Source organism: Myotis myotis, unplaced genomic scaffold, assembly GCF_014108235.1.
Source record: "Myotis myotis isolate mMyoMyo1 unplaced genomic scaffold, mMyoMyo1.p scaffold_m19_p_8, whole genome shotgun sequence".
Lineage (NCBI taxonomy): Eukaryota > Metazoa > Chordata > Mammalia > Chiroptera > Vespertilionidae > Myotis > Myotis myotis.
In genome coordinates, this window is record NW_023416390.1 from 34,215,371 (window position 1) to 34,232,389 (window position 17,019).

Sequence of the window (17,019 nt, forward strand, 5' to 3'; positions counted from 1 at the left end):
AGGCTCCAAGACGGGCCAATGATCCTCACCTCCTGGTGCTCACACCCTCTTGCCCTCCCCTCTGCCTGAGTGTGGGTGCCCCTTGACCTGCTGCTAACCCGCCCGATAGGGCAAGCGTGCGGCGTGCCACTTCTGTGATGTTTGCAGGAGAGGTAGCATCTCTCCCTCGCTGGCTCTGGTGACCAAGTTCTCACATGGAGGGGCCCCATGGCACTGAGCCGGGGCTGTGTCCGGCTAACAGTGGGCCGGAAAACGGAGGCTTCCATCCGACAGCCCACAGGGGCGGGGTCCTGCCAACCACCTCACACACTGGGAAGCAATCCTCCCCCTGTTGAGCCTCAGAGCGGATCCCAACCCGGCCAACACCTTGACTGCAGCCTGGGAGAGGCATCCAGTCAAGCACAGACTCCTGACCCACGGCAACCGAGAGAACACGCCTGTGTATGAAAGCTGCTCGGTTGGTGGTAATTTGTGACGCAGCAGTAGGTAACTAACACACCCTTTCAAGTCTGCGTCAGTCATTGTCCCCCAGAAGCAGCAAGTCAGTGCAACCTGGTCACCACAAATACTAATAAAGACGAGTGCACTGCTGACATCAGCCTGAACAGCATGTGGTGAGCAGCTCAGCACCTGTGTCCATATCCAGCGGGGGGTGGGGGGGGCGGTCCACAGATTCTAACAGAGCCGGGTGCGGGGCACACCCCTGCTCCCCTCCCCCCAGGCAGGCTCTGTCAAGTACAGGTGATTCCACGTTCGTCAGTCACTGGTTGTTTATTTTTCTTTCCTCTCGCCCCTCAAGGAAGACTGGCGAAGGAAGACTCAAACGTACAGGTGCTATTGTCTTTCAGAAAAGCGGACACATGTTGTGTGCGTGTGTCAGTGAACTTACCATGCCCAGGAACACCATCTCCTCTTGTCTCTCTCTTTCGGTTTTCTTATTTTGGTGGAAACCTCGCCAAACCTAAAAACAAAGAAATGGTTACTTGTTTTGTATATAAAAACATAAAAGGGAACAGTACCCTATTGTTTCTGCCGTACAAACGCACGTGCCAAAGGACAGGCTGTGCATGCAAGGTTGTGCACGCGAGTGTTGATGGAATACATTTTCTTCTGCCATCAGAGGCACAATTTCTAAGAAAGAACGAATCACAGAAACGGTTTATACCACTGTCTGAGGACACAACCATGGACCCTAAGGTGGGCCCTTGTACCAGCACCGCCCTACTGAACGGGGGGTTCTGGGGGCAGCCCCTCCACCCAGGGACCAGACTGGATCCACAGTCACCAAGACCCTGGGAGGAAACCTGCTAACCTCAAACCCCATCCACCCAGCAACAGCCTCACACCCGTCAGAATGGTTATTACAAAAAAGACTAGAGACAACAGGTGCCTGCAAGGATGTGGAGAAAAGGGAACCCTGGTCACTGTTGGCAGGAACGGAAATGGGTGTGGCTGCCATGGAAAATAACATGGAGGTCGCCAAAAAAACAAGAAAGAAACAGAACTACCACAGGATCCAGCAACCCCACTTCTGGGTATAGATCTAAAAGGAATACAATCAGCACCTCAAAGAGATATCTGCACCCCCACGTTCACTGCAGCATTCTTTACAACAGCCAAGACAGGAAAACACCTTAAGTGACTGTTGATGGGTGAATGGATTAAGAAAATATGGTTTACAATATAATGAAATATTATTCAACCATAAAAAGAAAGAAAACCTGCTATTTGAGACAACATGGGTGAACTTGAGGGCATTATGCTGAGGGCGATGCGTCAGACAGAGAAAGGCAAATACTGCATGATCTCGCTTTAGGTTCTAAAAATACTGAACCCACGGAAACAGAGAGTGGATTTGTAGTGGCCAGGGGCTGCGATGGGGGGTGTAAGTGGAGGTGGGCAAAGGCACTAACTTCCAGGTATAAGATGAGTGGTAAGTTCGGGGGATCTAATATACAGCATGGGCACTAGTGCTAATGACACTGTATTGTACCCTTAAAAACTGCTAAAAGGGCTGCTCTTAGATGTCCTTGCTATAAGGAAAAATGGTAATTGGGTGAGGTGATGGCTGTGTGAGTTAACCTGACTGTGGTCACTGTTTTACAACATATTCGTGTATCCAATTATGACATATATCTTAAAACGCGCACAATGTTCTATATCAAATACATCTCAATAAAGTTGGGGGTGGGAAGAAATGGCCTATAATTGTCCTTAGGGAGATTCCCCTATCTGGGTTTCTTCTAGATTGCAGGAACATGGGACTAGATCTAAGGGAGTTAATTCATAGTTACAAAAGAAAATTTCTGCAGTCACGTGGGGAAATATAACGGCAGCGTTGAACTGCACAACTCAGCTGTGAATTCAAATGCTTATTTAAAACTTCATATCTGGCCGAAACCGGTTTGGCTCAGTGGATAGAGCGTCGGCCTGTGGACTGAGGGGTCCCGGGTTCGATTCCGGTTGGGGGCATGTGCCTGGGTTGCGGGCACATCCCCGGTGGGAGATGTGCAGGAGGCAGCTGATCGATGTTTCTCTCTCATCGATGTTTCTGGCTCTCTGTCTCTCTCCCTTCCTCTCTGTAAAAAATCAATAAAATATATTTAAAAACAAAAACAACTTCATATCTGCATAGAAACCAGACAGAAGATAGTCTCTTATCTGACCCTTCTCCGCCTCTCGCTGCCATTCAAACACAATAAGGGGCAAGCATCCAACTTCCCTGCTCCAGCTCATGCCCTTGTACTTCCTTTCTCTCCAGCCTAATTCTAATTTGTCACATGCTGTGTTTTGCATTTTCCTATAAGCAACGTGGTCTGTATTTGAAAAATGACAGGGTATAAATCTGACTGAGAGGAGGAACCCTCAAGGCCCGCTTTCTAAAAGGGCACCGAGGCCCCGCTCACTGGCGCTGGTCGCTGGGACCCTGTGTGCACCGTGCTGCAGGGCACAACACCTCCTGTACTGTATGTCCATGTGTCAGTGGGTTTTAAAAAGTCATTAAAGATTTATATCCTCACTGAGTTTTCAGCAACATTCTTTCCAACAATTATCAATGACTTCAAAAACGTGTGAAGAAAATGTCTAGACCTATTTATAATAACATTTAAAAAACAGGACCAAGCTTAGTTAATGGTTTCCCCAGGGTAAGAAAAATCAATCTTTCTGGAATTTCGTCCGGCTCTACTACAGGTAAGATTTTGGAATTCTGAGGTTCAGAGCTGACTGCACCCTGGTACGCATCCCTGGCGTGTCAGACACCGGATCCCCAGGACTGAGAGCCCTCCCCATCCCATCGCACCTTCTGGATCCGCAGTGCCGCTGCCCCCACGTCTGCCATTTTCTCGCCAACGAGCTTGGCTTGCCTTGCTCTGAATTCTTGGAGGAAGATCTGCTTCATGAACAGTGCTCTCAGGCGACCTTGCCGTGCCCTCTCCGCAATCTGAATTAATTTCACAGCATGTTCTAGGGACATGGTCTTTATAGATAATTTCTGCAAAAAACATTTGAGATCAATCAATAGTTAATCATGTTAACTATACCAACTGATCCCAGAAACATCACAGGCATACTGCCAGCCCAACCCTGCGGAGTTGCCAAACTGCTGATAAAGAGTGTGACGTCCGCTCACTACTAATCATCTTCCCCATGACTTATGTATATTTTGATAAGATGCCATACTCGTGCCGTGGTCCCACATGTAAGCACCCCTTCAGCTTTCCTCTACCATTCCAAACAAAATACTAATTAGCTCCACATTTTAGGTTGGCAGCAAATTATACTAAGAATGCCAATAAAATGGATTTAATGAAAGGTGAAATGGCTATCAATGTTCATTAACTTAATAGTATAACCATGAATTAAAAACACATCTCTAGCTTGGCTGGTGTGGCTTAGGGGTTGAGCATTGTCCTGTGCACCAAGAGGTCACGGGTTTGATTCCCGTCAGGACACGTGCCCAGGTTGCAGGCTTGATCTCCAGTAGGGGGCGCTCAGGAGGCAGCCAATTGATGTCTCTGTCATCAGTGTTTCTATTTCTCTCTCCTCTCTCTCTAAAATCAATAAAAACATATTTTTAAAAAAACATAATACAAACAAAAAACAAACACATCTCTGGGAATTTAAAACATAAAATACACGTGAAGTAAAATGCTGACTTTAAAATCCATTACAGAATGATCTGGTGAACATAACTAATGCTAGAATTACTGGAGGAGTTTTAACTTCATATATGAAATGTCCTCCAGTATCTACAAGTTTGCATTTCAAAACATTCAGACATGACGGGCTGGTGCAGTACAACGCTGTCTTTGGAGGCAAAGTCAGGTGAGGGAATGTGCTGTTTTGGAGGAAAGAGGAGTAAGAGCAAGGCTGCAGAGGCACCCAGAGGCCTGCATGTGTCCAGTGCGGGCTCAGGCCCTCGGCCTTCAGTTTTCCTGGGAGGGAAGGGGAGGCTGTGCATGTGGTCTGGCTTGGGCAGAACCTCATACATGGATGGGGCAGGTGGGAGAGGCCACTGGAATCAAAACCACCCACGCCCAGGCTGAGTCCTTGTCCAGGCCTCAGGGTAGCAGTGGCCATGATATCAGGATACAGCACAAGACACTGACGTCCCAAGTGTGGCTGCTCCGATTCATCACCCGGAGCCATCACTTCTCCGTGTAATGGCGTGTATGTGCACGGGTGTGCACATGTGTGTGTATGAACAGGAAGGACAGCAAAAGGACATGTACTGAGAACCTACAGATGCCAGACACTTTCCATGCACATCCTCATCCAATCAAGGCAGGCATTACAGTGGCCACTTAAGGGTGAAGGAGAATGAGGCTCCAAGAAGTAAAGTGATTTGCACACATTCCCTGGTTAGTAAGGGGTGGAGCCCATTTGAAGGAGAGGCCCCTCCTTCCTCTAGAGCAGTCACCACTCCTCAGTGTGGGCTGGGTTCCTTAGAGGAAGCAAATTCACCTAACAGTCCCCCAGAGTTCTGTGTTCAGTGAGCTCTCGTCCTTCACCTTTGCAGCGAGCACACATTTTCAATAATGAAAGAGCGCGTGTTAGACTGGAATGAATGTTATTCAGGCTTTAAGTCAGAAGATGTGTGTAAAAGCACTTAAGCAGATAGCAGGTGCCCAGCAAACGTTAGCTCTTATTGTATTTATTTCCTTTAGATTCTGTACTGTCTGTTGTTCTGAAGGTAATTACAGTCCTTACTGGCGACTTCTAAGGGATGGAGTAGTCGATGCGACAAAGATAGAGGCTCTGAGAGTAAATATTAAGCGTTACAAATGTAGGAGCGGACAATCATTTTCATTTATCAGAATTCCTCTTGGGGTATATATTGCATATATTTTCCAGAAATAGGCAACTTAAGATGAGAGTGGGGGTCCAGTGAGACCCCGAAGGGCATGATGACATCAGTCAGATGCCCAGGGCTGGTGCCAGAAGCCAGGAGTCTTTTTTATTTTTTAATATATTCTTACTGATTTCAGAGAGGAAGGAAGAGGGAGAGAGATATAGAAACATCAATGATGAGAGAGAATCATTGATCGGCGGCCTCCTGCACGCCCCACACTGGGGATCGAGCCCACAACCTGGACATTTGCCTTGACTGGGAATCGAACTATGACCTCCTGGACCATAGGTGACGCTTAACCACTGAGCCACGCCAGCTGCGCAGAAGCCAGGCATCTTGCTGAGAGTGAGCACCTGTGACCCAGAGCTGAGCAGTGTCAGGGCTGGATGCTGAGGGAGGAAGAGCCTCCTTGTTGCTGACCCACACAGAGGAAGAGGAACTGGGGGGAAGGGGGAAGAGAAACAGCAAAGAGGAATTTTTAGGGTTTTCCTGTAGTATGTGCAATGTCATCTCCCTTCTCTGCTCCCCTGTGCAACCTTAATTCTGCTTGCTTGCCAGTACTCTGGGCTCAGGAGGGGATGGGAGGGGTGACTAAATGAAGGGCTTCATGCAGATTGAGCATGAACTGAAGGGCAGACTCGGGGCTCCAGGGGTGAGGATGGCTAGATGACCCAGGCAAGTCAGCCCTGGGACCTACTTCCAGGAATGTACAATGTGGAAGAGGGGTCAGTTACTTAGGGGACAGGCGTGGGGAGGAGAGTTGTCTCCAACTAGGGGGGGGGTCAGGAAAGAATTCCTGAGGGAATGAGTGTCATTTGGATAGGCTGGGACAGAGGGAGGAGAGGGAGCCCGCTCTGCCCAGGAAGCAGCTCACCTACTCAAAACGAGAGACAGTATAAGGCTGGTGAACCCAGAACACGTGATCTCGCCCCATCACCACTCAGCATGAACCTGGAGTCAGGCTGGCAGTACTCAACGGGGCCTGTGTGTAGGGAGATGGCACAGGCGAGGCATCCTGGGCACCCTGGTTGGCACTGGCAGGGGCGGCATAGCTGCCAAAAGTGTCTGGTTCGCTCTGAACTTGAGGTTGTGAAGGTCAATCAGCTTTTTAGAAAGTGTAGTCATTTTTGAGTTCCGTGTAAGTTATCTCAGCCCTCCATTATTTTATATGAACACCATTCAGCTTCTGACTTAGGCGAGGTGAATTTGAGATGAAAAAATTAAACCGAGTTGCTCATCTACACAATCTTAGAGGTCCCGATTTAACCAACAGTGTATTATATTTTGGTCTCCATTTCTAAGTTCTTGACAAATAATAGTTATGAATCACCAAAAACTTCTATACTGAGTAACAAGGGGAGAAAGGTACTGCTCTCCTCACACTAAAAATAATCTAATTGCTTTTCAATTAGGAGCATAAAAAGCAGAGTTTGTAGATTACTACAGAGTAATGTGTGTTAAGATGATATACGAACCATTTCTTGTATGTCTAATCCTGTTTCCGCTAATATTTGAGCAAGGATTTTCTCTCTTCCTTTTATTACTTCCAACTTCTCCTTCAAAAAATACTTGGGTATGGGAATATCTAATTGTTGCTAGAGAAAGAGAAAAAATAAGCAAAAGAGCATTTTTGTCACAATTCCAGGACTCATATCCATGTAAAATATACAGTAAGAACATGACAGGCTTGACTTCCCATCCTCATTTCAGAGACGATGAGGCGGTGGTGTGAGGAGAGTTCGTTACTGCTAAGGAGACACAAATAAAGTCAAAAGGAAAAATTGTACCCATATTCCTTGTTTAATCATTACAGTAAGATTTCAGTAATTCATATCAGTTAGGCTTCCATTAACTAATGAATTTCTTTAAAGAAATGTAATATCATCTCAGTCTACCTAGAATAATAATGCAAATTAGGATAGAAAAATCTTGAGCTGTAGAGATCTTTGAGTTAAACCTAATAATTTATCACTAGCATCATCAAATAACTTGTTTTATTTTTACCCAAATTACTCCATTACAAAAATCACTTACAAAATTAATTTGCATTATTAGGAAACTTGTTTTTTATTTAATAAATATAAACTTCTATTCTTCACTATGTACATTACCTAATATTTCAAATTAGTAGAGGTCAAATGAGTATTTAGCAGTCTGAGCTCAATAATCAGGAGTGTACAAAGGCTATTAAAGGGCTTAGGTGGGCCCTTGACTAACTCCATTGAGAAACACTGTTGGATACTCTTGGACACTCCTGGCTGGCTGCCTTCTGGTAGACCAGTTGGCTGGGGAAATCTAAGGTTCTGATTTTCAGGATTAACTGTCCTTTTCCCTATTCTGATGTGAACTCACACTCTGCCCTAACCAGGAATTTTGAACAGGCCTTCCCCTAAATAAATATTATAGCATAAAAAGGTGTCTTTTTAAGGACTTAGTGGGATGGGATCCCCAGAACTTCTGGGAGGTGGCAAAAGTTTTTGAAAACCAAACCTTTAGGCTAATGGAGTTTTGGGGTGCATTAAGCATGCGTTTCTAGGGTCCAGTGGGTGAGTGTAGTCCAGGAACAAAGGCAAGTCAGGGGAGAATGATTATATTTTTATTTTATGTTGTGATTTTTATCAAGATTTTATTTATTAGCAAGCATGTTTGCCGGGAGCCGGTCCATCCTTGCTGTTTCAAGGGACCTGGCATATAAGGCATACTGTTCTTAATATGTTTGCTCACCTTCTTGGCACTATGTGTTTTAACCAAGGTCTCTGAGAAAGGTTGTTTCCCCAGGTAGGGATTTTCCCCTGAAGTTAGGGAGGGAATCAAACCTCTTAACTAAGTGCCAGGCGGGTAATTAATCACTTTAACTACGAACAATCATGCTTAAGCTACATAATCTTTACTCCCTGGAATGGAGATAAGAAACGCCCTAACCTTTGGAATAGAGATTGATAGGATTGGAATCAACTGGTATAAATACAGATGTAACAACACAGAACTTAGAAGACAGAACTTAGAAGACAGAACTTAGAAGACAGAACCAGGAGGCACAGAACCTAGACACAGAACCTAGAGAAGAACCTAGAGACAGAACATGGCAAAAGATCCTGGACAGAAACTGGCCTCAGAACCTAGAGACAGAACCTAGCGAGAGAATATGGCAAAAGATCCTGGACTGAACCTGACTACAGAAATTGGCAAGAGAACCTGACTAGAACCTGGTGACTGAACCTGGCTGGAGAACCTGGACAGAACCTGGCTGGAGATCCAGACCAGAACTTTGCTGGAGATCCAGACCAGAACTTGGCTGGAGATCCTGGCTAGAGATGCTGGCTAGGCTGCTGATCAACTGAACTCTGTCTCCGTGTCATTCCTTCTTCGCCGACTCCGTCCACACCTTTGGGGACCCCTGGACCTGCTGGGGTTGGACCCCCGCACATGTTCAAGTGTTGTACTTTTCTCAAGTATTGTGTCCTCTCTCTCTGTCTCTCTCTGTGTCTCTCTGTCTCTCTGTCTCTCTCTCTCCCCTCTCCCCTCCTATTAGGGAAGTCTCCTGGTTCTACAGGTCCCATCAAATAGTTGGGTGCTGGCCCCCCAAACATAGAGGACCTTAGTTGGGTGCTGGCCCCCCAAATACAGAGGACCTGCAGGCTATGCAGGTGACAGAGCCACTGAAGCCCAAATATCAAGGATGCTAGTTGGTCTGGGCTTCCACCCTGAAATACAGGACTAGTCCCCACAGACGTTTCCAGAGGTGAGTGTGTCTCCCTGATCAGGGCACTGTTTATGAAGTCCATGTAACTGATGTTGGATGCACCCTCTAATCAGTTGGATCTCAGTGTCGTCACATGGTCAGTCCACATCTTCCAGGACTGGCAGAAAACACTGTTGAGAGTTTCCTGCTATGAAGGTTTCCAGAAAGATGTCACTTATTCTTCATCTTTCTCAATGCTCAGCGGCTCCATCATCTATCCCTCTAACTTCTCAGTGACTCCATCATCTCTCTCAATACCCAGTGGCTCTATCATCTCTCTCAATGCCCAGTGGCTCTATCACCTGTCTCAATGCTCAGTGGATTCATCATCCCTCTCAATGCTCAATGGTTCTAGCATCCCTCTTAATTCCATGGCCTTCAAGAAGATAAACCAGCTGCAGAAGAGTACTGATGGAAGTAGTAAGAAAAGTAGGGAATGAATTGAACAAACCTGCCATATAAATTACATAAATTTCTTATTCCTTAAATTTGGGAATATTTATTTAATATCCTTAAAATTAAATTGATAAATTCAATCGCTGAATATGACTGAATGACTATTTCATGTTTATCCTAAGTTGTTCTTGATATTTTCACAGGGGTGAGTAAAGTGCATGACCTAAAAAAGCTTTAATTCAAGCTCTTATCAATAAATGCAATAAACATGAAGGTTTTCAAATGATCTTCAACATTTTCATTCATTTCAGTTATTCTCTTCAGTCTTTAGGCCATTCTGATAAAATGCACTACTAATGCTAGGAAAGTCTATCCCAGAAAGAAACACAACCTTTAAGGAGGCCCAAATATTTTCAAAAGGAAGAAACATTAAACCCCATGTAGAAAATTCAACATTTTCTCCTTTTATCTTTACGTTAGGGAAATCGTTCCTTTCACAATGAAGCCTGAGCTCACGGGCATGAAGCTGAAGGGTGGGACCCACTGGCCCTTGGAAGACCTAGCCAGACAGAGTGTCAGAAGAGACCCTCGAGTCTGGCAGCAAAGGTCAGAGGGTAGTCCAGGGGCAGAGCGCTCACAGGAAGACATTGCGGCCACAGGTGGGAGAGCTCCAGGGCCTCAGAGAGGGAGGGGGAGCCGGGAGCCCTTCTTTGGTGCCTAAGGCTTGAAGATCTACTATCACACATCCTCTGAGTCACCAATGACCCAAACAATGGAGGAGATGCATCCATCTGGGAACAGGGAACCTGCAACCAAGGCTGCTCATCTAAAAGATGATGGAAAAGAAGCCAGAGAGAGATTTCCTTGAGAAACAGAGTAGGGACATGGCTGATGGAAATGGGAGGGTTTGCACCACAGCGTATCTGGGAAGGGGTCAGCCTGCTCCATTCCAACAGGCCAGGACAGACACCATGATGACAAGATGACAATAACCTCAGTGTCCAACAGACCCAAAGACTGTGCCCCAAAAGAAGGAAACCCAGGCCGGGCCCACGGCAGTGTGGTGGAACTGAAGGGCTGTGCTTCAACTTCCAACACCACAAATAGCAAGTAAATCTGTCTAGACAGCCTGGAGAATATTGGTCACAGGACTGCACATCTTATTTAAAACCAAAAGAAACTAATAATAAAAGAGAGCCAAGTACTTACAGGAGCCAACTTTAGATCCTGTAAGATATCATCAAAATAGTGGAACTCAGTTAATTCCAGTTCAACCATTTCGTTCTTCAACTCCAGGATGCGACCCATCACTCCGTCCAGTATTTTCCGGATCAGTATTCGTTTCTGCGGATGAACGATCTGGTCATAGACATTCTCCAGGTTTCTAAAGATCTGAACATATTTTATGTAGAAGGTGGCTAACATTTGGAAGATGAAAACTTGATTTCTGTGTGGCTCTACCATCTTCTGAGACTCTTTATCAAGCAAAGAATTGAGGGCTTCTTGGGTCTGATGCCACATCTCATTGTACATTCTGAGAAAAGACAGAGAGTCCAGATAATGCAATAAGCAACAATGACTTTGTCAGGCATACGGACTGGGCATCTGGGATAACAAAAGGTAATATCATCAAGTGTGAGCTCAGAACACTGCATGTAGTCACAGGCTCTTTAGGTAATTTATGTCCTGTTTGGATGTACATGTGATTGTTAGATATGACCACTTCTACTATTATCATCAAAGAAATAAAGAAGCCTTTTATTGATATACTATACCTATAAAGCCAGTGTTGAAGCTAGTTAACTGATTTGTCCATATATGGAGATGGTGGTGTATAAACTGGACCAACCACTTTGTAAAGTAACTCAGGATCCTCTTGGAAAATTGAACACGTGCACACACTATGGAGGAACAATTACACTGCAGAGAAACTTGTAAATCTGCATCAAGAATGACCACAATAACATTTCTCTATAATAGCAAAGACCTGGAGATAACCCAAGTGTCCATCAACAAGAGACGGGGACATAAATGGCAGTATATTCACCAATAGATTACCACACAGCAGTGAAAAATGAGTGAATTACAGCTGTAAGCACCAACCAGGAACCTTGCAAACATAATGAAGAGTGACAAGCACAGTGCAGACGATGGCTGGGAGGCTGACCTCTAAGGACTGCCTTAGCAGGCTCCCTGGCCCCAGCTTGCAGCTGGGTGAGACAACACAGTTGGGAGCCTCCAAAGGCTCGGAATGGTGAGGGCCCCGGCGTTGCCAACCCCAGGACACCACACTACCCCTGGTTGGCTTCCCTGGACTCAGCTCACACCTTTGTCACCGGTCCCTTCATTAGTCCCCTTTGCTGCTGATTGCGTCATTCTCTTCCTGTCTGGACTTTGCCATTCATGGCAGAAATGTTTTATAAGGCATTTTGGGTGATTTGGGCTTTGTATAATATCTAAGAATCAGGACTGAAAAGCGAACTGAGGTTTGGTGTGTTTGGGAAGGAGCTTATCAACTAGTGGGCTTCACCTGGGGGTGAAGGGCTGGGCAGGATCCTGGCCACTTCCTGGAGAAGAGAAGGACCCAAGAATGTTGATGTCTGTCCAGGTGTCTATCTGCCCGCAGAGCAAGTGGGTCAAGGGGGCTGAGAGTTCTCACTCCCCCTTGTGCTCAGTCTGGCCTCTCCTAGGCCTGGTGTCCCCAGGCGCCTGCACATGCCTCCTCTGCCTGATGAGAAGCCCAGAGCTGCTCTGGGTTGAAGTCCCTGAGACAGATCTGCAGCCAGTCCTCACCCGCCCAGCCCCGCTGAGAAGGACCGGACCTCCTCCCCTCTTCCCAGGGCTCTGCCCAGACCTGGCTTGCTATCTCCCAGGTTGCTGGCCCCTGTCGATCTCTGCCCTGCCTCTCCTTTCTCATTCAGCCTCCTTTCCCTCCTCCTACATTTTCCTGACATCCCTTGTCAAATGCTCCAGTGTCCCCTTGGCCCTCATGCGTTTACAGCCTTTTAAATCTTTTTTTGCCATTTTGGAGGTGATTTGAGAGGAGGTGGCGATAAACATGCTCCTTCAATCTACTTTTTTACACTGGGGGCCCCTCCTCTACCTTCCCAAGGTCATTGCGAGGCATCCCCTCCATCTGCTCTGCTCTGGCCCCACTGTCTGCCCTTCCTCACGCGTGCTCTGCACTTTCCTATGAGTAAAGAGTTGTGAGCACCACTGATTGAGCTCAGACCACCTGCCACCTTCTGTCCTACAGGTCATCCTGGCGACATGCCCCCAAGGGGGCTCCTATCACTCCCACCACGGTCGGGGGAAGGAGACGGCTTGCTCCTGAGTGACGGGGCCAGTGTTGCACCTCCGGTCCCCGAGATGTAAGCTCAGACCACTATCCACACTGACCCACCTCGGCATCTACCAGAAATGAGGGAGCCACTGCCACCACTAATGCACAGCTGTGGTTTCTGCCTGGATGGGCAGACACCACGAAAACTCAGATTTATGGCTCCCAACACCCCACAGTTCCACCCCTGCCCCTTTCCCAGGGAGCTTGGATACTGAATATTGCCCCTGGCACTCCAGCCACAGGGTTCACGTGCCCGATTTCTCCAAACTTAGAAATGTTTTAAAAGCGTGGCCGTGCAGAGCACTCTGCTTGGCGAGCTTGTCAGGAAAGAGAAGCTGATCGTCAGAAAGTTAGAATCTCCTTTCGCCCAGGACGTTCCACTCCACCCATCACGCGGGACCAGAAACCAGTGCTGTTTACCGGAAACAAGCCCACAAAGACCAGTAACAGCAGCAATGTCACCTGCCTGTTCAAAACGTCGGGGCGGCTTGGCACTTCTGCTTGTCAGGCCTCAAAAAGGCAAGCAAACAGCAGAGGAGGGGAGGAGGCAGAGTGAGCAGGGACCGGACGCACCGTGGATCAGAATATACAGAGGCTTATCAAATGTCTGCCCGGAGAATATAAAACTGCGTAGGGTCCAAAGAAGCCCAGACTTTCGGCCTGGGGGAGGGGGCAGCAGGCCTAAGGGGCTCCCCTCCCCGACCTGACGAGGCCACGGGCTGCGCATTCCAACAGGCTCAACAAACGTTCACAGAAAACAGAAAACCCAGCCGGTGCGTTCTGCGGACTAAATAGGGTTTAGAAGAGCCTAAACCTGTCAGGACAACGTTACAGGAGGAAATTACAGGCTAATGCTGTTTAAACTTGGATCTGAAACTCCACTTAACAAACAGAACAGGGCGCCAGATCAAAAGAACCGTTCCCTGCGACCAAGGAGGGGGTCATCGCAGGAACTCAGGAGAGTTAACCGTCAGGCTGAACTAAACGCAGTGACAGGATGGTAAAAACCAGAGATGACTTCCACAGATGCCTAAAGATGCCCAATAAATTTTAATTTCCGATGCGTGCCCGATTAAGAGCATTATCTGAACACCCCAGAGATTAGACGACGATGACTGCTTCGACATCCTAAATCCAGAGACCAAAAATGATTTCGGCCGAGAAACACACCTAGAAAAACGGAAGTCTAAAGGATAGGCATATAGGAAAGGGATTCATAGAAAAGATTTTAAAAACTGCTTGTAAACGACTGCTTGTGCATTGCAAAATCTAAGGAAATCAGTAACAAAAATATAAGAAGTCAATTAGTACAGCAAAGTAGCAAGATGTGGCTAAAACCCAGAGTAAAGCTGAAGAAACGTCCAGAATGCTAGCTGCAGAGCAGACAAAAGGCAATGTCTGCTCCTGCCCTGAGAGACCAAATAAAGAAGGCAGCCTCCTGAGCCTGACACACAGACTTCACATGACCAAGAACTGGGCAATCATACACTGCAGACTCTAGAAATAATTTTAGTCATAATTTCTGTGTTGGGGGAGGGGGGTGGAGTTGATGATAAAAGGCATCTTATCAGACTTCAAAGCGTTGAACACACTGGTAAGCATTAAGGTTGTGCAATAGCTAAGGATACTGCGCGCATAGGAAGCTGGCGGGGTGACCTGAACCCCACAAAGCCCCAAACCCATCGACAGCAAGGGATCTTGGGTAGAAGAGGCTTCCACCAGAGGAACCACAGCCAAATGAACAGAATGGAACACTCCTAGAATTTAAGAGCACCTAGACGCTGCTTCAGAGCAGACCCAGCCAGGGCCTCGTCCAAATTCACCCAGGGTCAGAGAAGCAGAAACCCTTCCAGGGCCGTGGCGGAGCCGACCCCTCCCTGGAACTTTTGGCCAAAGGCCATCCTGGTGGCTTGAGCCCTCAAGTCCTGCTATTTGGGCTACAGCAGCCCCTTCTTCCTCACCCACTGTCTGTCCACTGACCCTTGTTGGAGAGACCAGACAAAGGTTGCTGGTTGATGCCTGGACACTGGGCCTCAGCCAGGCCAGCCTGTGGTGCCCCCACCTCCCCCTCAACCCCAGACCGGCTTGAGCCTCATTCCACCTCGCTGCCAGGAGGCAGGCGCAGCATCCTCCAGGCAGTGCCCATGAAGAGCACATTGGATAAGGCAGCGGTTCTCAACCTATGGGTCGTGACCCCTTTGGCGGTCGAACGACCCTTTCACAGGGGTCGCCTAAGACCATCTGCATATAAGATACTTACATTATGATTCATAACAGTAGCAACATTACAGTTATGAAGTAGCAACGAAAATAATTTTATGGTTGGGTCACAACATGAGGAACTGTATTTAAAGGGCCAGAAGGTTGAGAACCACTGGGATAAGGGATGCAGAGAGATGACTTTTTCATAAGAGCATTATTGAGCTATAATTCACATACTATAAATTCACCCTTTTGAAGTGTACAAATCAGTGGCTTTTAGTATATCCCCAGAGTTGAGCAACTATCACGTTTACCTCATTTCAGAACAGTTTCATCACTCCAGACAGAAACCCTGTACCCGTTAGCAGTCACTCCCTGTTTGCCATCATTCCCATCTCCCCGGCCCCTAACAACCACTCATCTAATTTCTGGCTCTACTGGTCTATTCTGGACATTACACGTAAGTGGAATCGGATGCTAGGTGGTCCTTTGTGGCTGGCGCCTCACCCTGGCACAGTGTTTTCAGAGTTCATCCATGCTGTAGCCGGTCTCAGTGCTTCGTTCCTTTTTATTGCTGACTAGCGTTCCATTGCATGGACACGACACATTTTGTGAATCCGTTCATCAGCCGCTGGGCACGTGGGTTGCTCTGCCTTCTGGCTACTGTGACTGACGCTGCCAGGAGCATTCCTGTGCCGTTTTTGCGTGGACATGTGTTTTTGTTTCTCCTGGATATGGCAAAGTGGTGTTTAAAGGCAAAAGCGCTCCAAGTTGAAAATCAGAACCTGCTTCCTGAGTAGTTGCTCTCAGGCAGGTCACTTAACCTCCTTTGCCTTGACTTCCTCACGCTGGATACGGACGCCTGCCCCGGGCCCCCCGAAGGATTACTGCGGGATGGGAGAGCAGATGTGGGAGTGTTCTGGAAATCTTACATGCGCCTTGAAAAGAGAAGGAACTATTTTATCCAGGAGACTACTTAGAATTGTTTAAGTACATGATTGGTTTCAGGCTTGAGCATATGACCTAGAAATGTTACAGATACTGAAGTCAGGGGGACTGCGGGTGGAGGAGACTGAATATGACAGTTGAAAAAGACCAGATTGTAATATCCATAGCCTGGCAGTGTTCCTAAACTGGAAGTAGGGGTGTGGGGCTGAGGAGGCATGAATATTCAGGCATACCGTGGACTTCGATAGAAAATCTAAATACTGCAAAATGGGACTTCTCACCAAGTTCTATTACACACGACAAACCTTCACTTCTTCCACTGTTATCTAGCTGTGAATTCTCTTTCTGGAATATTCCCTGAGCCTTTTTGTTGTAAGGGAGGCCTGGCTGTCCCCTAAGGACACAGTGGCCCTCTGGGGGGGAGGGGAGGGGGGAGGGGGGAAGGGCTCCCTTTTCCCCACCAGCAACTGGGTCAAGGGCCTTCCTTGCTCCTTACTGCCCCCTCCAGACCATTCTCCCTCCTCCCCCAACACTCCCCAGCTTTGAACCCCATTTCATCAGAAGGTATGGCCCACTGCCCCTCAGTGTTGCCATTGTCTACCATCTACACCATCTTTCCAGGCCTCCTCCAAGGCATCCACCCACTGCGCTGCATGTTTACCGAGACTCCGCCTGCCCTTTCACCGTGATAAACACTCCTCTATCTGAAGCCAAGGCCTGGACTGGTCCTGTGCCCCCTCCAACAGGATGTCACCTGCTGCTCCCTCCTCCTCCCATAGCATCCTGTTTCCTTGACCACTGGGCCATTCCCTCCAATGAACAAACAGGCTATTGTTTCCTATCTTTAAAAAATATCTTTTAAAAAAGGTCTGTCTCCCGGTCCTATTTCCCTGCCACCCACTTACAGCAAAATTCCTTAAAAACTTAGCTGTGCTCACTGTCTACAGTTTCTCTCCTATTCTCTCCTGCACTCACTCTAGGGAGTCTTTCTGTTCCATGGCTCCACTGAAGGTCAAGGTCACCATTGGACTCCAC

General features: G+C 47.3%; 1 protein-coding gene across 1 annotated transcript in view; it reads right to left on the reverse strand.

Annotated features, from left to right (window-relative positions):
- Nucleotides 1-17,019, reverse strand: part of IQCA1 (IQ motif containing with AAA domain 1) — a 117,483-nt gene that overhangs the window by 98,817 nt on the left and 1,647 nt on the right. The window contains exons 2-5 of the mRNA XM_036320861.1: nt 10,701-11,025; nt 6,829-6,948; nt 3,302-3,493; nt 890-961 (exon numbers count right to left, since the gene is read on the reverse strand). Coding sequence (XP_036176754.1) covers nt 890-961; nt 3,302-3,493; nt 6,829-6,948; nt 10,701-11,025 — 709 coding nt within the window. The remainder of the gene's footprint in view (nt 1-889; nt 962-3,301; nt 3,494-6,828; nt 6,949-10,700; nt 11,026-17,019) is intronic.